Here is a 23050-nt window from a genome sequence, read left to right as displayed (position 1 = left end):
CCTTTGCAAGGTCGAGAGCAGCACGGAGTTTAGAGCTGACAGCTTCTTTGGAGAGAGAGTCAAGATGCGAGAGCTCAGGATCTTCTGTGAAGCTGGAGAGATCCTCGCAACGAGTTTTCTTGGAGTCAGCTCTAGACTCGTCGATGCTGGAGTTAGCTGACAGCGGGCGTTTTGACTTGGTACTGGTTTTGGGGTGGTGAATGTCTCAGTTTCTGTAGACGGCTGGGAAGATGCTTGATTAATGCTGTTGATGAGGAAGACATTCTTGCTGTGGGCCTTCTGGGAGTCTTGAAAGCATGGTTTGCTGCAATATTTGGAATCTTTTTTCCGTTGTATCCCTTTTGACAGAAGATACAGGTGCGTTTTGGCTGGGTTGACGATTCTGCCCCAGAGGTGTCGCCACCGTCGCCCTTACTCATGTTGGTGGCTGGGCCAATGTCACTTGTGACAAAAATATACAGCGTACGAGAAAAAATTGAATGACTGACACCGTTAGCAGGAGATTACCGGCAGTAAAACAAATCAAAAATATGGCCAGTTGATTAAGAACTCACGAAATGGTGAGAGAAAATATGGGAGAGATAAAAAAACACTCGTTCAGTTGGATTAGCAGACGAACACGATAGTATAGTATAGTATAATATAGTATAGTATAGTATAGTATGATGATGTAAAAAAATAGTATGTATAGTATAAAATAGTATGTATGAGTATAAAATGTCGTAATACTACTAAAGTAAGTACTAGAATCACTTTATCAACTTAATAACCAATTGAATAAACAGAATACTAAACATATAATAATAAATTAACATCCAACAACTAGATTTGATCCTAGATCCTTTTTCTTAACAATCCAATGCTATACCACTGAGCTAGCAGAGTAATGTTTCCATACAAATATTTTGCAATATGTATACACGTATTTAATCTATATTACCAATTAATGACGGCAACATTGCATTCCAACAGTTGGCAACATTGGAATTTACGCAGAACATTTATTCAGTTTACAAGTAGATACAGATCAGTTCAGTATACTTGCTTCTCTGAATTTAATAAAAGTAAAGTAACAATAAAGTAAATTTGGTCGGGTAAAATAGACTTTATCCGAATTGTTTCTCGATCGAATGTGTTGAATGCACATACATGCCTCGATAGCGCAGTAGGCAGCGCGCGAGTCTCATAATCTCGACGTCGTGAGTTCGAACCTCACTCGGGGCAGTGTTAAGTAAAGTAACTAAATTTTTTCCACTAACAGTCAATCTCTGTAAGAGCTGGTTGGTTTCTAAATGCTGCATGTAAAACAAAAAATACCACGGTACGATAATAAAGGTTCTACCGAGATTTGAACTCAGATTGTCAGAGTCAGAGTCTGAAGTGCTAACCATTACACCATAGAACCACTGCTAACAAATGATCAAACACCATAGAATCACTTATAGCAAATGAGGCTTTCTTAATTGAATGCAGCAATCAATGTTTTCTCAAGGATGTACATTTGACTATGACAAACATCTTTGGCATCGACATTGACCTCTAGTTTAATTTTCCCGACGAAGATGGGATTCGAACCCACGCGTGCAATGCACAATGGATTAGCAGTCCATCACCTTAACCACTCGGTCACCTCGTCTGATTACTTCCACCACGTTGAGGTATTGAGCCCTAATGCGTTAGCGGATGATTTCAATATCATACAAACTTAAAAAAAACACCGGTAATGAGAACTCGCTGGAAAGAAAACTCTTCAAATTACGCCCGATGAGAGAATTGAACCCTCGACCTTAGGATTAAAAGTCCTGCGCTCTACCAACTGAGCTAACTGGGCTACGTAATACTTGCCTATGTTATTCAATATATTAACACCACGTAGTTTCTTTGATCATGCGACGAAATTATGAAAAACCAAATATTTTCAAACAAGTCTTACATTACATTGATCCAAAATCACGACAATCCATGTCTCGAAAAATGAAGAAGCCGACAAATTTTCACATTATTTTGTTCGTTGAATAAGGATAAAAGATGAGGCCAAATTTCCAAAATAACGCAACTCAAAAAACCAAAAACCAAACAATCCTAAACATTGCTTTGATTCCAAATAACGGTCATCGTAGCAAACCAGCAAAGATGAAAACAGCGTTTGCTTCTCGGCTCACGGTCACGTTGTTGTTTTCCGTCTGCTATTGTGACATTCTGGATACGCCATCTACCGGTAGAATGTCAAGTGCGCTAGTGGCTTGGTTTCTGAGTCCTTCACAAGATGGCCTAACACGGCAGAACACCACCTACCTAACAGGTTTCGTTCCGGGGAAAACGCACAGAGTTTAAAGTATCGTTCAGACTACAGCTCTTTTCTACGTATAACGTATAACGTATAACGTTTAAAGTTTACGTTTGTACTTCGTAAATTTCGCTGCGTTTTTTACGGAGCCATATTTACGTGAATGTGTTCGTAGACTGTTCAGACTACACTGTCAAATTTACGTAGAGTAGGCTAGATTCTGCGGAGATTCTAGCGTCTACTGTAGATTTTTGTACCTGTTGTAGCTCTTTGTTATATTTATTGATAAAAGTTCTGAGGACGAAATTTCTGAAAATAGTGACGTGGATATGGAAGACAGTGACACTGACAGTGATGAAACTGTAAACAAACAACGAATTGCTCATGAAAACGCAATGGCTATGTGGAGATGGAAGGCCAAGTGTGTTTGTTTGCTCTATTTGTTGATGAAACGTCGTCGTTTAAAGGCTTTACAAAATTCTTATCGACCAGTTGGTAGGTGTTCTTATTTCCAATGAGTTAACACATGAATACTAGTAACTGTGTATATTATCATTCTTAAATAGGTAGGCTGTGGACTAGATTCCACAACTCTTCATCACAACGGGAGCAGCATTCACTGTGTACAACTGTCCTTCTTGCAGAGAAAAGTATGGCAGATTGCTTTACCTTCCGAAACATCACTCGAATGTCTCCATCCATGTTCAATAAACTGTTGAAAATGGTTGGTCCAAAACTTGCAAAAAAAGACACAAAAATGAGACGTTCAATACCAGTTGGTATAGACTACATTGTTTTACTATCTTACTATTGTTAATTTCCATGTAAAATTTTGATGAAATTGAATGAATTGAAATAGAATAAGCAATAAACCAAAATAGTTGCAAAAGATTTCATGACATAATATTTACTTTTTGATTTTCTTTATCGGTGATTTTTTGGGGGCGACTTGAATTTGTTAGGGGAGTTCTTTTTGGCAACTTTAGTAGGCGCCATATTTATTTTTAAAATAAAAATTAAAAAAATTAATTATTAAATTTACAATTCTACACCTGACATATCCCAGAATGAATAAACAGGAGAGAAAACCTGAAAAAAAAAAGAATGTAGACAAGCGTAATAGATTTTGGCTACGTAGTGCGTAGAACGTCCCAAAAACTTATGTAAAAAAGAGATCAATCTCATTTTTACGTAGGCTCAGTTTTGACTTCGTTTTGACTACGTTTTGAGTTTACGTATTACGTACTACGTAGAGCGTTGTGTCTGAACACTCTTCCGTTCCCAGCTACGTAACTCGGAGCGTAAAAACGTTATACGTAGTACGTAAAACGCTCAAAAAGGCTGTAGTCTGAACGTGGCTTAAGCCGTGTTAACAAAATAATTGGACATCAAATACTGAAAGCATATTATTCATTTATTTCTTTCACATGAACTATGGGAGTTTCTACTCTTGGTACAGATCACCAGATTTTAGTTGCGCGTGCTAACAAATTAAGTTGTTTATTCATTTAGGTAGTAAAGAGTTTACGGTATCATAGGATTGTTTCTCGATCGAATGTGTTGAATATACATACATGCCTCGATAGCGCAGTAGGCAGCGCGCGAGTCTCATAATCTCGAGGTCGTGAGTTCGAACCTCACTCGGGGCAGTATTAAGTAAACTAACTAAATTTTTTCCACTAACAGTCAATCTCTGTAAGAGCTGGTTGGTTTCTAAATGCTGTATGTAAAACAAGAAATACCACGGTACGATAATAAAGGTTCTACCGAGATTTGAACTCAGATTGTCAGAGTCAGAGTCTGAAGTGCTAACCATTACACCATAGAACCACTGCTAACAAATGATCAAACACCATAGAATCACTTATAACAAATGAGGCTTTCTTAATTGAATGCAGCAATCAATGTTTTCTCAAGGATGTACACTTGACTATGACAAACATCTTTGACATCGAAATTGACCTCTAGTTTAAGTTTCCCGACGAAGATGGGATTCGAACCCACGCGTGCAATGCACAATGGATTAGCAGTCCATCACCTTAACCACTCGGTCACCTCGTCTGTTTACTTCCACCACGTTGAGGTATTGAGCCCTAATGCGTTAGCGGATGATTTCAATATCATACAAACTTAACGAAAACACCGGTAATGAGAACTCGCTGGAAAGAAAACTCTTCAAATTACGCCCGATGAGGGAATTGAACCCTCGACCTCAGGATTAAAGTCCCGCGCTCTACCAACTGAGCTAACCGGGCTACGTAATACATGCCTATGTTATTCAATATATTAACACCACGTAGTTTCTTTGATCATGCGACGACAAATTATGAAAACCACATATTTTCAAATAAGTCTTACATTACCTTGATCCAAAATCACGGTATCCATGTCTCGAAAAATGAAGAAGCCGACAAATTTTCCAATTTTGTTTATCTTGGTCGAAAATAAGGGTGTCCATGTCACGCAAAATGAGGAAACCTTCAAACAAACCAAAAACAAAAAATCTTACATTGCTTTGATTCCAAATAACGGTCATCGTAGCAAACCAGCAAAGATGAAAAAAAGCGTTTGCTTCTCGGCTCACGGTCACATTGTTGTTTTCCGTCTGCTATTGTGACATTCTGGATACGCCATCTACCGGTAGAATGTCAAGTGCGCTAGTGGCTTGGTTTCTGAGTCCTTCACAAGATGGCCTAACACGGCAGAACACCACCTACCTAACAGGTTTCGTTCGGGGAAAACGCACAGAGTTTAAAGTATCGTTCAGACTACAGCTCTTTTCTACGTATAACGTATAACGTATAACGTTTAAAGTTTACGTTTGTACAGTTTCCTGCACAAAAATCCGAACACCGATTAGATTTTTTAAAGCCACCTATTGGCGGGGTAAAGGGTTTTTGTTTGTTTTTCTTTAGAGAGGGGAGGGTAGATGGACTGTAGGGCTGGGAAAGTTAAATTTTGTTTTATGCTATTACGGTTTAAGGCAAGTAACAGGTCGGGACATTTTTCCACCCCAGGGTGTTTTTTTTAAAAACGACAGTTGGAAATGTTGGATTTAAAATGGCTGTGTAATATTCCTTGCCCAAAATAACTCAGAGAGCTGCCTGTGCACAATTATATTGATACCGATGGCATATGCGTAGAGCATCTGATTGCGGACGCCGTAGATCAGTGTTCGATTCCCGATAAGGAATTGCGAAACATTTCGTATCTTTATAATATTTTCATTCGAATATGCTGGGAATATTAATTTTTTTAGAACGAAGTGAATTATAATTTTTATTAAGTTTTTTTAAAAAAAAAAAAAACCACATATTGCTCGATGAAAACTTTTTTTTGTATATGAACGAGAATTTCTCGTAAGCAAACCACAATAAGTCATCACCTCATCTGGAATCGAACATGGATCTCCAGCATCACATTCAAAAAACTAAACCTCCCCAAAAAAAAAAAATTAAAATTTTTTTGGGGGGTTGAAAAAAAACTTAAATTGTTTTGGTAAGCAACATTACCAAGCCCAAGCCCTAAATTTCCAACTGCTAAAAAACACCCCGGGGGTTGCAAAAATGTCCTGACCTGTTACTTGCTATAAAGCGTAATACCTTAAGGCATTTGTTTGTAGGTCTAGACTTAACCAACCCTAGCCCTGTCGTGTCCATCACCCCCCCCCCAAAAAAAAAAAACCCCCCCCCATAGGGGCTTATTAAAAAACCTTAAAGTGGCTTTAAAAAATTAAATCGGTGTTCGGATTTTTGTGCAGGATACTGTACTTCGTAAATTTCGCTGCGTTTTTTACGGAGCCATATTTACGTAAATGTGTTCGTAGACTGTTCAGACTACACTGTCAAATTTACGTAGAGTAGGCTAGATTCTGCGGAGATTCTAGCGTCTACTGTAGATTTTTGTACCTGTTGTAGCTCTTTGTTATATTTATTGATAAAAGTTCTGAGGACGAAATTTCTGAAAATAGTGACGTGGATATGGAAGACAGTGACACTGACAGTGATGAAACTGTAAAAAAACAACGAATTGCTCATGAAAACGCAATAGCTATGTGGAGATGGAAGGCCAAGTGTGTTTGTTTGCTCTATTTGTTGATGAAACGTCGTCGTTTAAAGGCTTTACAAAATTCTTATCGACCAGTTGGTAGGTGTTCTTATTTCCAATGAGTTAACACATGAATACTAGTAACTGTGTATATTATCATTCTTAAATAGGTAGGCTGTGGACTAGATTCCACAACTCTTCATCACAACGGGAGCAGCATTCACTGTGTACAACTGTCCTTCTTGCAGAGAAAAGTATGGCAGATTGCTTTACCTTCCGAAACATCACTCGAATGTCTCCATCCATGTTCAATAAACTGTTGAAAATGGTTGGTCCAAAACTTGCAAAAAAAGACACAAAAATGAGACGTTCAATACCAGTTGGTATAGACTACATTGTTTTACTATCTTACTATTGTTAATTTCCATGTAAAATTTTGATGAAATTGAATGAATTGAAATAGAATAAGCAATAAACCAAAATAGTTGCAAAAGATTTCATGACATAATATTTACTTTTTGATTTTCTTTATCGGTGATTTTTTGGGGGCGACTTGAATTTGTTAGGGGAATTCTTTTTGGCAACTTTAGTAGGCGCCATATTTATTTTTAAAATAAAAATTAAAAAAATTAATTATTAAATTTACAATTCTACACCTGACATATCCCAGAATGAATAAACAGGAGAGAAAACCTGAAAAAACAAAAGAATGTAGACAAGCGTAATAGATTTTGGCTACGTAGTGCGTAGAACGTCCCAAAACTTATGTAAAAAAGAGATCAATCTCATTTTTACGTAGGCTCAGTTTTGACTTCGTTTTGACTACGTTTTGAGTTTACGTATTACGTACTACGTAGAGCGTTGTGTCTGAACACTCTTCCGTTCCCAGCTACGTAACTCGGAGCGTAAAAACGTTATACGTAGTACGTAAAACGCTCAAAAAGGCTGTAGTCTGAACGTGGCTTAAGCCGTGTTAACAAAATAATTGGACATCAAATACTGAAAGCATATTATTCATTTATTTCTTTCACATGAACTATGGGAGTTTCTACTCTTGGTACAGATCACCAGATTTTAGTTGCGCGTGCTAACAAATTAAGTTGTTTATTCATTTAGGTAGTAAAGAGTTTACGGTATCATAGGATTGTTTCTCGATCGAATGTGTTGAATATACATACATGCCTCGATAGCGCAGTAGGCAGCGCGCGAGTCTCATAATCTCGAGGTCGTGAGTTCGGAACTCACTCGGGGCAGTATTAAGTAAACTAACTAAATTTTTTCCACTAACAGTCAATCTCTGTAAGAGCTGGTTGGTTTCTAAATGCTGTATGTAAAACAAGAAATACCACGGTACGATAATAAAGGTTCTACCGAGATTTGAACTCAGATTGTCAGAATCAGAGTCTGAAGTGCTAACCATTACACCATAGAACCACTGCTAACAAATGATCAAACACCATAGAATCACTTATAACAAATGAGGCTTTCTTAATTGAATGCAGCAATCATTGTTTTCTCAAGGATGTACACTTGACTATGACAAACATCTTTGGCATCGAAATTGACCTCTAGTTTAAGTTTCCCGACGAAGATGGGATTCGAACCCACGCGTGCAATGCACAATGGATTAGCAGTCCATCACCTTAACCACTCGGTCACCTCGTCTGATTACTTCCACCACGTTGAGGTATTGAGCCCTAATGCGTTAGCGGATGATTTCAATATCATACAAACTTAACGAAAACACCGGTAATGAGAACTCGCTGGAAAGAAAACTCTTCAAATTACGCCCGATGAGGGAATTGAACCCTCGACCTCAGGATTAAAAGTCCCGCGCTCTACCAACTGAGCTAACCGGGCTACGTAATACATGCCTATGTTATTCAATATATTAACACCACGTAGTTTCTTTGATCATGCGACGACAAATTATGAAAACCACATATTTTCAAATAAGTCTTACATTACCTTGATCCAAAATCACGGTATCCATGTCTCGAAAAATGAAGAAGCCGACAAATTTTCCAATTTTGTTTATCTTGGTCGAAAATAAGGGTGTCCATGTCACGCAAAATGAGGAAACCTTCAAACAAACCAAAAACAAAAAATCTTACATTGCTTTGATTCCAAATAACGGTCATCGTAGCAAACCAGCAAAGATGAAAAAAGCGTTTGCTTCTCGGCTCATGGTCACATTGTTGTTTTCCGTCTGCTATTGTGACATTCTGGATACGCCATCTACCGGTAGAATGTCAAGTGCGCTAGTGGCTTGGTTTCTGAGTCCTTCACAAGATGGCCTAACACGGCAGAACACCACCTACCTAACAGGTTTCGTTCGGGGAAAACGCACAGAGTTTAAAGTATCGTTCAGACTACAGCTCTTTTCTACGTATAACGTATAACGTTTAAAGTTTACGTTTGTACTTCGTAAATTTCGCTGCGTTTTTTACGGAGCCATATTTACGTAAATGTGTTCGTAGACTGTTCAGACTACACTGTCAAATTTACGTAGAGTAGGCTAGATTCTGCGGAGATTCTAGCGTCTACTGTAGATTTTTGTACCTGTTGTAGCTCTTTGTTATATTTATTGATAAAAGTTCTGAGGACGAAATTTCTGAAAATAGTGACGTGGATATGGAAGACAGTGACACAGACAGTGATGAAACTGTAAACAAACAACGAATTGCTCATGAAAACGCAATGGCTATGTGGAGATGGAAGGCCAAGTGTGTTTGTTTGCTCTATTTGTTGATGAAACGTCGTCGTTTAAAGGCTTTACAAAATTCTTATCGACCAGTTGGTAGGTGTTCTTATTTCCAATGAGTTAACACATGAATACTAGTAACTGTGTATATTATCATTCTTAAATAGGTAGGCTGTGGACTAGATTCCACAACTCTTCATCACAACGGGAGCAGCATTCACTGTGTACAACTGTCCTTCTTGCAGAGAAAAGTATGGCAGATTGCTTTACCTTCCGAAACATCACTCGAATGTCTCCATCCATGTTCAATAAACTGTTGAAAATGGTTGGTCCAAAACTTGCAAAAAAAGACACAAAAATGAGACGTTCAATACCAGTTGGTATAGACTACATTGTTTTACTATCTTACTATTGTTAATTTCCATGTAAAATTTTGATGAAATTGAATGAATTGAAATAGAATAAGCAATAAACCAAAATAGTTGCAAAAGATTTCATGACATAATATTTACTTTTTGATTTTTTTATCGGTGATTTTTTGGGGGCGACTTGAATTTGTTAGGGGAATTCTTTTTGGCAACTTTAGTAGGCGCCATATTTATTTTTAAAATAAAAATTAAAAAAATTAATTATTAAATTTACAATTCTACACCTGACATATCCCAGAATGAATAAACAGGAGAGAAAACCTGAAAAAACAAAAGAATGTAGACAAGCGTAATAGATTTTGGCTACGTAGTGCGTAGAACGTCCCAAAAACTTATGTAAAAAAGAGATCAATCTCATTTTTACGTAGGCTCAGTTTTGACTTCGTTTTGACTACGTTTTGAGTTTACGTATTACGTACTACGTAGAGCGTTGTGTCTGAACACTCTTCCGTTCCCAGTGTAACGAAGGCCTACAAATACATTTAATTATGACACCCACATTCTTATTATATTATGTTTACTCTCCCTTGGCATATAATTATGTCTACATTTTACTCTCTTGCATTTACTCTTCTTTTTCCATATTACTCGATTATTGTAATCCGCATAGTAACCATTAGTCATAGACATCTTAACGTTGACCTAATTGAACACCTGCTGTCTGACTCACACGTGCGACGCATTATCACGCCACTAAACAAACTTCCGTGATTGGTCACACTTGCGACGCATTATCACGCCATTAAATAAACATCCGTTTGATTGGTCGCACGCGCGACGCCAATCAAGCCATTAAACAAACACCTTCTGATTGGCTGCACGCGCGACATAGCGACACGTCAACAGCATCACGCCACTTTGACGAGATGCGAGGTTTCATGGTGAACCCAAAATCTAAGAAAGATCAGACAGCTAGCAGCTCGCTAAATGTTCAGTTGCCTTCAACAACACTAGCTCGACATCTAACTTGCCTTAGTGTTTTCTCTTCAAGTGTTTCTCTGACTACCCGTTTCCGTAAGTGCCTATCTGACTTGTATTTCCAATCGTCTCCATTTCGTGTCTGTTTTCACCGTGTCTCGCTCTCGCTACCACGAGCCACTTCGTATCGTTTTACCAACGTGCGCTCCCGTAACGCTCGCGCTACATCGGTAAGCTTCCAAATTGCACTTATTCTGTTGGTAATTATGGTTTGGCTCGTTATTCCCTTTCTTGTTATATTGTATGTTCTTTCCCGTGTAATTCTTATGGCCCTAGTCTAGTAATACACTGTCATCATTGTGGGTAAACGTCTCCGAGTTCCGTATTCAAATATTTGTCTTAATCCGTAAAGTCATCCACCCGAGAGGGAGGATGCTTTACATAATGGTGGCAGCGCTTTTTGAACTCAACCACAATGAATGATGATGTTATTACTGGCGGGTCGAGAATTCCACGAACTCCCATACAACCCAGTGTGCCCCAAATTAACGTTCCCCGGCCGAGTGAGCCAACTGTAGCTAGATCACTTAATTTCGATAAGTTGCATGCTGAACCCGCTTCTTCCGTTGTAAGTACACAACCATCTAGAGTTAGTTCTCAGTTAAGTAAGCTTAGGTCTAACGGTGCGTACGAAGCCGTAGCTCGTCTTGATCTTGTTTCCAGGCGGAAACCCAGAGGTAGCTTGGCCTCTGGTACCGTTGCAGGGAAGCGTTCTCCCTCTATTTTTGCTAGAATTGCTGCGCGTATGTCTCCAGCTAAATCTCCTCCAAAAGTTTCGCCTAAGTCAAGTTCAGTAGCAAAAACTGTGTTAGGGTTTTTCACGAGGAACTCCCCGAATGGAAAATCAACTGAACCTGAGCCTACGACATCTATTCGACAAAATCAAGAACAATCAACAGAAGATATTCCAGCCCAAAACGAGCCAGCTTCCGTACCTTATCCTTGCGATCAAGAGCCTGAAGGAGAGAGAAGCGGACCTTCAGTCGACCGATCCGAAGACCTGGGTACAGCTAATTTGGTTGATTCAAGACATCCGTCTATCGAACCACTATTTACCCGAAACGAATCCAACGACGGTGTGGACAGAACCAACGATTCTGCTGAGACATCTGACGTCGATCCTACAGGTGAAACTACACGCACAGGTGAAGAAAACAACCCAATCGGAAGCCCAAGCGTCCGTGCTGACATCGATCTTCATATCACATGCGAGACAATTCCTAATATTTCTGCTGAGTCAAATTTACTGCATCACGGAACTGCAAGGCGTGACACCGCAGAAACACGAGACAGTCCTAGCCTCTTTTCAGAATTTTGGAACTTCAATCAGACACCGAGAAATACGCTACCTACATCTAACGTACGAAGTGAGAGAGTTATCCTCCCACTTGGAAGTGCAGCTACTGACCCATCAACAGTCGTTCCTGATAGACGTCCGCAACTTAATCTTCTACCTGCGGGAGCTACGCATGCTGACTCCGCTGGAACCGCTAGTTCCGGAAATCAACTCGTTGCTGAGGAAATTGGACAACTTCCCGGGAGCGGTCAACCCGAACAACGTGCAGCTGGCAGAGGAGATCAAACAAACACTCTCCCAAGTCAAGGTCCGATTGCAACGGTTCCTACCGTCCCATACGGCGGAGGACGTACCTCAACAATCCGCGGCCCAACAACCAGCACACCATCAAGAGGAGAGAACCCCTCAACCACCGATACCAGTACGACACACCGTCCACCGCCCTATGCGCTTCGCCCGTCGTCGAGATTCGACCCGACGGCCGCGCATACTGATTACACCACCCAGGAGCACAGCAGACGTTGTTACGAACCTCGATCGCCTACGAGCAGCGTCCCAGCACAGTCTCAGACTTCGCAACAGGGAAATTTAGGATTTCGATTGCCAGTTCAAAACAACAACATGGCCTACTGTACTTTCCCCACCAGAGCGGCAACAGTCAGAGATTTGGACGATTTTCAAAATAACCAGCATACTTTCTCCCGGTTACAATTACTTCCTTCTTTCACCGGAAGCCCTATTACTCGTTTTGACTCTTGGTTAGAATCATTTGAAAGTATAGTAGATGGGTCGGGATGGTCAGAAGAAAAAACGATTCAGATGTTACGTGCTAAGTTAACGGACAGAGCTTTTTCCGTCATTCAGGCAATTTTAAAAGAACATCCTCATGATTATGAGTCAATTAAAGAAGCATTGCTTGACCATTTTCATGGCGATGAAAATGTTGATTTATATCTTCAAAAGTTTAACAAAGCCAAACGTAAGCCAGGCGAAAAAGTTGTCGATTACGCGCTACGTATACAGGAAATTTTTAAACGCGCGTATCCCTTAGGTCATTCCGAAAAATCGTTTGCAGTTATTCTCATGCAAAAATTTATTGAGGGATTAGACTCCAAATTGCAGACAAAAGTCAAATATAAGGAATTTAAAGATTTTAACGAACTGGTTGCAGCAACACGGGTGTATGCCCTCAGACTAGAAGCGTTGGAAACCGATCGCGAAAAGCAGGAATTTATTCGATCCATAGACGGGTCACAAGACACCAGCAGTGCCGAGTTAAAAGAAATTAAGCAGATGATAATAGACCAAAAAGAAGCTGTGGATAAGGCAGTTGCCAATATTCGCCACGGGGATAAACCTGTCGTGGAAAAGAAAACAGAAAGCGAAGAAATTAAAGACGTACTTAATGAGCTTATGCAAACCGTGAAAAAACTTCAACTAAATAAAAATGACGTCTCTTATCCGGCAAACGCAGCATACAGGAAGCAAGTTTCTTTTCAAACCCCTACTGTTAACCAGTATGGTAATAGTAGACCGTTTCCGCCGCGCTTTCCTAACAATAGTGGGAATCGACAATTCTCAAACACACAGAATAGGCCTACAAACGCTACACCATCGTTTCCGAGATCATCTAACGACACCAACAATAGGCCTACACAGCTGTCGATAATTTGCAATTTTTGTGGCTATCGCGGTCATATTCAGGCAGATTGTCGCCGTTATCAACGTCAAGGACTAGAACAAGCTCAGCCGCCTATATGTTATTCTTGCCGGGACATCGGCCATAAATCTAATAACTGCCCTAAGTTCAGAAGCACCAATAGGCCTAACATACCAGGTTCCCCTCAAAACCAGGGAAACCAGTAGGAATCAACTGTAGCTTCGGGTCAGTTGATGAAGAGCCTCATTTTAAATCCCGACAAGTCGCGAAATTAACAACCATTACGAATGAATCAACTCCAAGAATTCCATTAAAAATTTTCCAGGTTCCGTTACAAGCATTATTTGATACAGGCGCGTCTAAAAGTATTATTCACGAGAGATTATTTCAAAAGTTGCCCCCTAGAGGTCAGGTGATCTGCAGTCAGCTTGATTTCGATTTATATGATGTAGGGGAGAAAAGTTACATACGTTGGGAAAAGTGACTTTGCCCGTTGGATACGGAGAGTCAATTTTACAACAAGAATTTATTATTACAAATGGGATTTCTGAAGATTGTATCCTTGGATGGGACGCAATTCAGAAACACGCATTTAAGCTTGATGGAGAAACTAAGAGCATTTATCTAGCTAGAGATGGGCAAGGCTCATCTTCTGTTTTTAGGGTACCGGAAATGGCAGTTACGACGGTCAAAAAGACGACGCTATCTCGTCAGACGTCGCTCGTAATTGTAGGCCAGCTAAAGGGTTCATTTCCGTATGTTTCCCCTAACACCGCATTTATATTTACACCAGTAGAAAATTTGCCGGCAGGAGTTTATATTGAAGAATTTATCGGAAAAGTATCGGGAGATGGAACGTATAATATTGTAGTTGAAAACCATTCGTTAAACCAAGTCAAAATCCCAAGAAACACCAAGTTGGGCGTAATTGAAATTATTCATCATGTCATCGAAAAAATAGCTGTAGATCAACGAGAAGCTAAGCCTAACGAAATAACTGAGCCTATTGTTATTTCAGAAGTCAACACCGAATTTCAAGCACCGCTCTCTAAATTATTAAATGACTTTCACGACTTGTTTGCTTCAAAAGATTCCGAACTAGGGAATACTAACCTTATTAAACACACAATTGATACCCAAGGACGAGGCCCCATTCGACAACGCCCATATAGAGTAACAAATAACCAAAGGAAATTATTAGAAGACAAAGTGCAAGAAATGCTTCAAGCAAACGTAATTCGATATTCGCAGTCCCCATGGGCTTCACCCGTGGTATTAGTAGAGAAAAAGAATGGAGAAATAAGATTTTGCGTCGATTATAGGAAATTAAATGATATTACAAAGAAAGATTCGTTTCCCATGCCAAGAATTGACGAAACTTTAGATAAATTATATGGAAAAAAATTCTTCACAACTCTCGATTTAGCTTCCGGCTATTGGCAAATTCAAGTTCATGATCCAGATATTGAAAAAACCGCTTTTGTTGTAGAAAATAATCTTTACGAATTTAAAAGAATGGCATTCGGTTTGTGTAATGCACCAGCCACTTTTCAACGATTAATGAATTATGTACTAAGAGACGTCTTAGGAAGTAAAGCATTAGTATATTTGGATGATGTCATAATTTTTTCAGACACTTTTGAAAATCACTTACGAGATATCAGAGAAATTTTTACCCTATTAAAAGAAGCAAATTTAAAATTAAAACTTAACAAATGTCAGTTTATTAAACGTTCAGTACATTATTTAGGTCATGTCATTTCAACGGACGGTATTAAACCCGATCCTGCTAAAATTGATAAGATAGAGAATTACAAAACGCCAACTTCTGTTGACGAAGTGAGATCATTTCTTGGGCTTGCTGGATATTATAGAAGATTTATTAAAAATTTCGGTTCAATAGCTAAGCCGTTAACTCGATTAACGCATAAAGATCTAAGTAGGAAACCTTTTGCCTGGGGAACGGAGGAACAGGTTGCCTTTGAGAAATTACGCACTTCTCTGGTAACTCCCCCAGTCCTCGCTTATCCAAATTTTAACGAAAAATTTTTGCTTTTTACTGACGCATGCGATTATGGAATAGGAGCCGTGCTGTCTCAAATGCAGCATGAGCAAGAACATCCAATAGCCTACTCTAGTAGACAATTGACCAAGGCCGAAATGAAATACAGTACAACTGAGAAAGAAGCATTAGCCGTAATTGATGCAATTAAACATTTCCGACATTATCTCTTAGATAAACCCTTTGAAATTATTAGTGACCATCGTCCTTTGCAATGGCTGAAAAATCAGAAAGATAATAACGGTAGGTTAGGTAGATGGGCTATACTATTAGCTGCTACAAATTATGAATTAAAGTATAGGCCTGGACGTATTCATCAAAATGCTGATTGTTTATCACGATTGAAAGTAGCTAGTATTCAGCCGGTACCAAATAATATTAAGTTAATTTGTGAAAAACAGCTAGAAGACGACCTTTGTGTAGCCATTAGAAATTATTTAGAGAAAGGAGAGCTCAATGAGGAAAATAGCCAATCTAAACCTGAATGGGCTAAAGAAATCGAATATTTTGAAATTATAGAAGGTACACTTTATCGCCACGAAGTGCCTTCCAAAAATAGTAAGCGTAACGAAATTAATTGTCAAGTAGTGTTACCCTTATCGCTCCGCCATTTAGTGTTAAAAGAATTACATGACGCACCGATGGGTGGACATTTAGCTTTTTATAAAACGTATTTGAAGGTCAAAAATCATTATTATTGGCCTACAATGAGAAAAGATATTTTAGAATATTGTCAAGCTTGTGAAACTTGTATAGCTAACACTTCTTCCACATATAGAGCACTTTTGCACCCCCATGAAATTGCTAAAGCCCCTTTCCAAGTAATAGGCATGGATTTTTTAGGCCCTATTACTCCCGCTTCGCCTAATGGAAATAGTTATATTTTAGTTATTACTGATTATTTTAGTCGCTGGGTGGAAGCAGTTGCTCTAAAAGACCAAACTGCCCAAACCACGGCAGAATGTGTATATAAAACAATAATCGTAAGACATGGTATGCCTAAAGCCATTATTTCCGATCGTGGAACGAATTTCACTTCGAAATTGTTCCGTTATTTTTGTAAGAAATTAAAAATTGACCAAAGATTGACAACGGCCTACAATCCCGCTAGTAATGGCGAGACAGAAAGGTTTAATCGGACACTAACCGCGATGTTAAGAAAAGAATTGAAAGACGGAGAACATGCAAATTGGGAAAATATGTTAGACGATGTTTTATTCGCTTATCGTAGTTCAGTTCACTCTTCGACACTTGAAACCCCTTATTATTTAGTCCACGGTAGAGACCCTAATCTTCCCATTAATGAATTTTTAGACGCTTCCCCCCAAACTTTTAAATCTGTATCCGACTATGTAGGAAATTTAGCTGATCGATTACGCTATAGCTTTCAGCGAGTCCGTGAAGAAAGCGAGAAAGCACGGAATCGTCAGCGTGAACAATATAATAAACGTGCGAAAGAAAGAAAATATGTCGTAGGAGATAGAGTTTTATTAGATATTCGTGTAGTTAAAGAAGGTGACAGTAGGAAATTCACTTCGAAATATAAAGGTCCTTATAGAGTTGTAAAAGTACATACCAATAATACAGTAGATATAGCCGATAATTCCTATGTATGCCAGCGTACCCACGTCAATCGTTTGAAACCTTTGTACGAAACTACGCTTTGGAAGACTGAAGATTGTCCATCCATTGAAAACTCGTTAGATTTTGAAAATCGATTCCGCAAATCGATTGCGACTCAGACTACCGATATCTTCGAAAATGAAATCGGACCCGACAGTGACAATTCAGACGATACCTTCGACAGTGACGCCCTTCCATTTGACACTAATTTTCCGACTCAAGAAATGGGTCAACGAAAGTTAAGCCAAGAGGACGTCGCCGTTTCATCTCATCAAAATACAGAAAATCAGTTGCCATCCGCTGAAATATGCGCCGATGCTACAAGTCAGCGTCATTCCACTCCAATTTCCGATGACAACTCCACACGCGACACTAACGAGTCCGAAAATCCACCAACAGAGTCCAAGGACGATTTGTCAGTAGAAAAGACGGAACACCAAAATGCTACCGGACGACGCCCGCAAAGAAATCGAAGAAAACCAATTCGGTTTACTGATGGAATGGTCGAATGACTTTATTGGACGGAAGCGGACGAGACATCCTCGTAATCACCATCCCCGGGGCAAGAGCTGGGATGCCAGCATCAACACCTGCCGTATCACCGTACGAACTTCAACACCAACCAGACATCGACCGGGATTCACCAGCGCCCAGCACCGATTCTCGGGAGTTCCTGCATTGGCGACATAGAAGATTCGACCTGATTATCCGACGATTGCGCCGAGCAGCTCTACAAGAAGACGGGTTGCCGCAAGCCACCACCCGTCGGCCTCCACAATGACGTCGCCGTCGTGATTTTCTTTTTTTTTTGTTGTACCCTTTGTAGTTATTAAGTAGAAATACATTGGTTGTTTTTTGGTATCTCATGAAAAAAAATAATAATAATCAGAATCAAAAAAAAAAAAAAAATAAATAAAAATAAAATAAAACAAAGGAAAGGTATAAAAAAAAGGAAACAGAAGTACTCTGAAAAAAAAAACACAAAAACAAACAAGCAAAGAAAAATGAGAACAATAATTTCTTGGGAAAAAAAAAAAAAGGGAAACAAAACAAGGGAAAAAAAAGCAAACAAACAAACAAACAAACACAAAAAAAAAAAAACAAACTTACATGAGTTCTCTCAGAGAAAAAAAAAGAAAATATAGAGGAAAAGAAAATTACCTCTTTAGACGATTGAACTTCTTACATACTTTCCATACGTGGGATACCATAAAGCAATGTCGTGTCCAACCAGTATAAAAATAATTTGTTGTTTCTTTTTGCCTCTGTGTTCTTTGAAATATTTGCATTTAAGTTGTTCCCTCTCTGAGTAGGCCCATAAATTGCAAAACTTTCCATAGAAGTAGCAGACATTTCTTCAAAAAAAAAAAAAAAAAAACTTGAAAGAAATAGTAGAATTTATTAGAAGTCCATCTGTTATTCTTAGTCGGTAGCAATACAACATTAGAAATAGTAAACAGTAAAGTATTGAGAAAAGGAAATTAGACAAACCTTGATAGTAATGTATTCCAATTCAGTTCAACAACTCCCACTCCTCTTAGAGATCCGTACACGAACGAAACAGCGGAAATTCTTTCTAAGTTCCACTGTGTATCACTTCCCTTCTATGCTTTTCTATAGCTTTACTATCACTGCAAAGACTTTTCCCATATACACTACACATAAAACAGCGCCACCGCTAGCGCATTCCATTCTTACACACGCCAACATACGCTAAGTTTTTCACTTTCCCTTTCGTTTCCCTACTGTAGCTTCCCCGCCGCAGCAATATTGAAAATATTCTAAGTTTTTTTTGCCGAAGGCTATTTTTCTCTACTCCCCCCATTCCATTTTTATTCCCCTCCGCTTCGTCCCCCCATTTGTACTTTTCCCCTGCATTGGACTTAGAAAAAAAACGAGATATGCGCGTGACCTTCCACGGCAGAAAAATTTTCCGCCGTAAAACTTTGAAACGTTTCTTTCTCGTCAGCATTTCCACATGATTCAATATTTTTCAATTCTTTCTTTTTGATAATTAAGCTCACTTTCCCCTCTTTCCAACGATACAAATTTATTCGAAAAATATTGTGTCCTTCTACCATAAAAAACGGTTATATTACGACACCCCCCTATTTTTCTATTATTTTGCCGTAACGTAGCCGATGAAAAGCCGACGGAAAATCGTTGACCTTTCAAAAGCCGTCAGAAATTTTTCTTGTTGTTTTCTCTCTTTTACTTTGACGTTTACTTCCATTATTTCTTCTTCATATTTGATTATCTTAGCTAGTAAACCCACATGATGACTTAGACTAAGTTGGCCAGTATACTGTTCATTCTGTTTTGTTATGTCATTTACCGTATATTTTTACATGTAGTAATGTCGTCAATGCCGTTACTATTGCTACTGCTGTGTCTCTACCTACGCGCGCGCGCATTCCAAACAACTGTGTGCGATTGTTCTGAACCGAAGAATATGGGAATTATTCAATTTTCCGATTCAAGCTGCAAACCGGAAACAAACAATACCGATACCGTGCAAGTGAAATACACCGTTTACAGTGATGAACGTTCCGCGGTGAAATTTCCCGGTTTTATTTGCGCGCAGTGGATAAACATTCGCCGTATTACGAAGACCTTTTTCGGCCAATTAGTGATCGTGCCGGACAAAATTTCTATTGATACGACACCAACCGAGTGCTACGACATGATAAACAATAAAAGGTGTGGTGAACATCATATGACTTTATCGGACAACAAATATGTTTTTGGACGTGATCCGGAAATTGTCGGATACTGGTTACAAACAATCGATTCGGAAATTCTGAATTGTGTGCTCGAACAAGTTCAGCTGTATCAACAAATGGAAGATGAAGATTTTTCGACACCTATCGGCAAAGCTTCCGCAAAATCTGGTAACTTATCCCACAATCACCTTACACTTGTCTGGGACAAAACGTACACGCAAAAATCTCAACATACAATGCGAATTGTTGAATCTGGAACCGGCTCACTAACGAAGAATTTGGGAGATGAAAAATATTTTCGTCTTTTGGATGATCGCCGCCAACTGGATTTCCATTTAACTCCTCAGCCACCTTGCGTTCCAACTCAGCAACACTGCTCCAACCGTACTACAGTCTTTAACATCGTCGGCCAATCAAAATTGTCCCTGGTAACGGCGGCCATCATGGAAAAATTTCCGCCAATCACCGTAGAGACTACCGCGCCATCTAGCGCTGAAGATTTAGACAAAGCGGCAAATAAACAATATATTCAAGACCGTGTTACCGATCGTGAAAATGAATTAGTGCGTATGATTCAAAGGTTAGACTGTGATGCCCGGAAAGCAAAACATGAAAGAGCAATTGCAGCCGCTCAGTATAACGGTTGGCTTGCCGCTTCACATTTAAAATTACCACAGTGCACGAAATTACAAGCTTTCGGACAAACTGCTGTTGTGGTTAAGTGTAACTCAGTGAACGTCACATTTGAAACTGTAATTACGTCATGCGGACCACAGCCAAAATTCAACAATTATACCATTAATCTCGATGGCTGGGAATTAGTTAAATATTCCCCATGCTATTGGACCAACGGATTCGTTAACTTCAACGATAAGCCTTACGCTTTTCGCAACAACACCTGGAAAAGAGTTGACGCTAACATGGTATTGCCGGAGCAAACGCTGGCACATTCCTTCCGTTACGACGACGTAAAATTCTTCGATTATGAACATCGTACTAACCCTGCTTACAACGACAACCTACTTAACCACATGAATGTCATGGCTGATATAGTAGCCGCCATGAATGAACATCCACCGACCGAATTTTCGTTAAATCACCAGCCCAGCGCATCAAAAGAGGCTCGTTCACCGATCACCAACCGCACCGCCGTGCATCCAGTTTGATTACGGGACGTAATCTCGCACCGCCGGGAGCGATGTAACGAAGGCCTACAAATACATTTAATTATGACACCCACATTCTTATTATATTATGTTTACTCTCCCTTGGCATATAATTATGTCTACATTTTACTCTCTTGCATTTACTCTTCTTTTTCCATATTACTCGATTATTGTAATCCGCATAGTAACCATTAGTCATAGACATCTTAACGTTGACCTAATTGAACACCTGCTGTCTGACTCACACGTGCGACGCATTATCACGCCACTAAACAAACTTCCGTGATTGGTCACACTTGCGACGCATTATCACGCCATTAAATAAACATCCGTTTGATTGGTCGCACGCGCGACGCCAATCAAGCCATTAAACAAACACCTTCTGATTGGCTGCACGCGCGACATAGCGACACGTCAACAGCATCACGCCACTTTGACGAGATGCGAGGTTTCATGGTGAACCCAAAATCTAAGAAAGATCAGACAGCTAGCAGCTCGCTAAATGTTCAGTTGCCTTCAACAACACTAGCTCGACATCTAACTTGCCTTAGTGTTTTCTCTTCAAGTGTTTCTCTGACTACCCGTTTCCGTAAGTGCCTATCTGACTTGTATTTCCAATCGTCTCCATTTCGTGTCTGTTTTCACCGTGTCTCGCTCTCGCTACCACGAGCCACTTCGTATCGTTTTACCAACGTGCGCTCCCGTAACGCTCGCGCTACATCGGTAAGCTTCCAAATTGCACTTATTCTGTTGGTAATTATGGTTTGGCTCGTTATTCCCTTTCTTGTTATATTGTATGTTCTTTCCCGTGTAATTCTTATGGCCCTAGTCTAGTAATACACTGTCATCATTGTGGGTAAACGTCTCCGAGTTCCGTATTCAAATATTTGTCTTAATCCGTAAAGTCATCCACCCGAGAGGGAGGATGCTTTACACCAGCTACGGAACTCGGAGCGTAAAAACGTTATACGTAGTACGTAAAACGCTCAAAAAGGCTGTAGTCTGAACGTGGCTTAAGCCGTGTTAACAAAATAATTGGACATCAAATACTGAAAGCATATTATTCATTTATTTCTTTCACATGAACTATGGGAGTTTCTACTCTTGGTACAGATCACCAGATTTTAGTTGCGCGTGCTAACAAATTAAGTTGTTTATTCATTTAGGTAGTAAAGAGTTTACGGTATCATAGGATTGTTTCTCGATCGAATGTGTTGAATATACATACATGCCTCGATAGCGCAGTAGGCAGCGCGCGAGTCTCATAATCTCGAGGTCGTGAGTTCGAACCTCACTCGGGGCAGTATTAAGTAAACTAACTAAATTTTTTCCACTAACAGTCAATCTCTGTAAGAGCTGGTTGGTTTCTAAATGCTGTATGTAAAACAAGAAATACCACGGTACGATAATAAAGGTTCTACCGAGATTTGAACTCCGATTGTCGGAGTCAGAGTCTGAAGTGCTAACCATTACACCATAGAACCACTGATAACAAATGATCAAACACCATATAATCACTTATAACAAATGAGGCTTTCTTAATTGAATGCAGCAATCAATGTTTTCTCAAGGATGTACACTTGACTATGACAAACATCTTTGGCATCGAAATTGACCTCTAGTTTAAGTTTCCCGACGAAGATGGGATTCGAACCCACGCGTGCTATGCACAATGGATTAGCAGTCCATCACCTTAACCACTCGGTCACCTCGTTTGATTACTTCCACCACGTTGAGGTATTGAGCCCTAATGCGTTAGCGGATGATTTCAATATCATACAAACTTAACGAAAACACCGGTAATGAGAACTCGCTGGAAAGAAAACTCTTCAAATTACGCCCGATGAGGGAATTGAACCCTCGACCTCAGGATTAAAAGTCCCGCGCTCTACCAACTGAGCTAACCGGGCTACGTAATACATGCCTATGTTATTCAATATATTAACACCACGTAGTTTCTTTGATCATGCGACGACAAATTATGAAAACCACATATTTTCAAATAAGTCTTACATTACCTTGATCCAAAATCACGGTATCCATGTCTCGAAAAATGAAGAAGCCGACAAATTTTC

General features: G+C 39.5%; 1 protein-coding gene, 4 long non-coding RNA genes and 4 other non-coding genes across 11 annotated transcripts; 4 read left to right on the top strand and 5 right to left on the bottom strand.

Moving 5' to 3' along the window:
- Positions 1-1333: 1333 nt before the first annotated feature.
- On the bottom strand, positions 1334-1405 carry Trnaq-cug. Its single transcript has one exon. It is a non-coding gene; the product is annotated as a tRNA-Gln (tRNA).
- A 1073-nt stretch (positions 1406-2478) lies between these two features.
- Positions 2479-3178, top strand: LOC123467418. The gene is made up of 2 exons (XR_006641758.1): positions 2479-2782; positions 2854-3178. It is a non-coding gene; the product is annotated as an uncharacterized LOC123467418 (long non-coding RNA).
- Positions 3179-4045: 867 nt separating this feature from the next.
- Trnaq-cug lies at positions 4046-4117 on the bottom strand. The gene has a single exon. It is a non-coding gene; the product is annotated as a tRNA-Gln (tRNA).
- A 2012-nt stretch (positions 4118-6129) lies between these two features.
- LOC123467426 lies at positions 6130-6829 on the top strand. The gene is made up of 2 exons (XR_006641766.1): positions 6130-6433; positions 6505-6829. It is a non-coding gene; the product is annotated as an uncharacterized LOC123467426 (long non-coding RNA).
- Positions 6830-8121: 1292 nt separating this feature from the next.
- On the bottom strand, positions 8122-8194 carry Trnak-uuu. The gene has a single exon. It is a non-coding gene; the product is annotated as a tRNA-Lys (tRNA).
- Positions 8195-8830: 636 nt separating this feature from the next.
- On the top strand, positions 8831-9530 carry LOC123467425. Its single transcript, XR_006641765.1, has 2 exons — positions 8831-9134; positions 9206-9530. It is a non-coding gene; the product is annotated as an uncharacterized LOC123467425 (long non-coding RNA).
- A 7403-nt stretch (positions 9531-16933) lies between these two features.
- On the bottom strand, positions 16934-18729 carry LOC123467436. Of its 3 annotated transcripts, none has more exons than XR_006641773.1 (3): positions 18578-18729; positions 18248-18441; positions 16934-17948 (listed from the first exon to the last, which is right to left on the bottom strand). It is a non-coding gene; the product is annotated as an uncharacterized LOC123467436 (long non-coding RNA). The 3 variants fall into 3 exon arrangements; XR_006641774.1 differs by having other exon boundaries at positions 16934-17904; XR_006641775.1 differs by lacking the exon at positions 16934-17948 and adding an exon at positions 18075-18106.
- Positions 18730-20187: 1458 nt separating this feature from the next.
- Positions 20188-21072, top strand: LOC123467435. Its single transcript, XM_045167388.1, has one exon. The coding sequence runs from the start codon at positions 20253-20255 to the stop codon at positions 20973-20975; it is 723 nt and encodes a 240-aa protein (XP_045023323.1). The 5' UTR covers positions 20188-20252; the 3' UTR covers positions 20976-21072.
- A 1740-nt stretch (positions 21073-22812) lies between these two features.
- Positions 22813-22885, bottom strand: Trnak-uuu. The gene has a single exon. It is a non-coding gene; the product is annotated as a tRNA-Lys (tRNA).
- Between the last annotated feature and the right edge of the window lie 165 nt (positions 22886-23050).

This window comes from Daphnia magna, unplaced genomic scaffold (assembly GCF_020631705.1).
Source record: "Daphnia magna isolate NIES unplaced genomic scaffold, ASM2063170v1.1 Dm_contigs188, whole genome shotgun sequence".
Classification (NCBI taxonomy): domain Eukaryota; kingdom Metazoa; phylum Arthropoda; class Branchiopoda; order Diplostraca; family Daphniidae; genus Daphnia; species Daphnia magna.
The sequence above is the reverse complement of the archived record's forward strand: the minus strand, read 5'-3'. Positions and strand labels throughout refer to the sequence as shown.

What these genes read in the sequence shown, in the direction of transcription:
- LOC123467435 (XM_045167388.1), top strand. Translation starts at nt 20,253, where the DNA reads ATGGAAAAATTTCCGCCAATCACCGTAGAGACTACCGCGCCATCTAGC.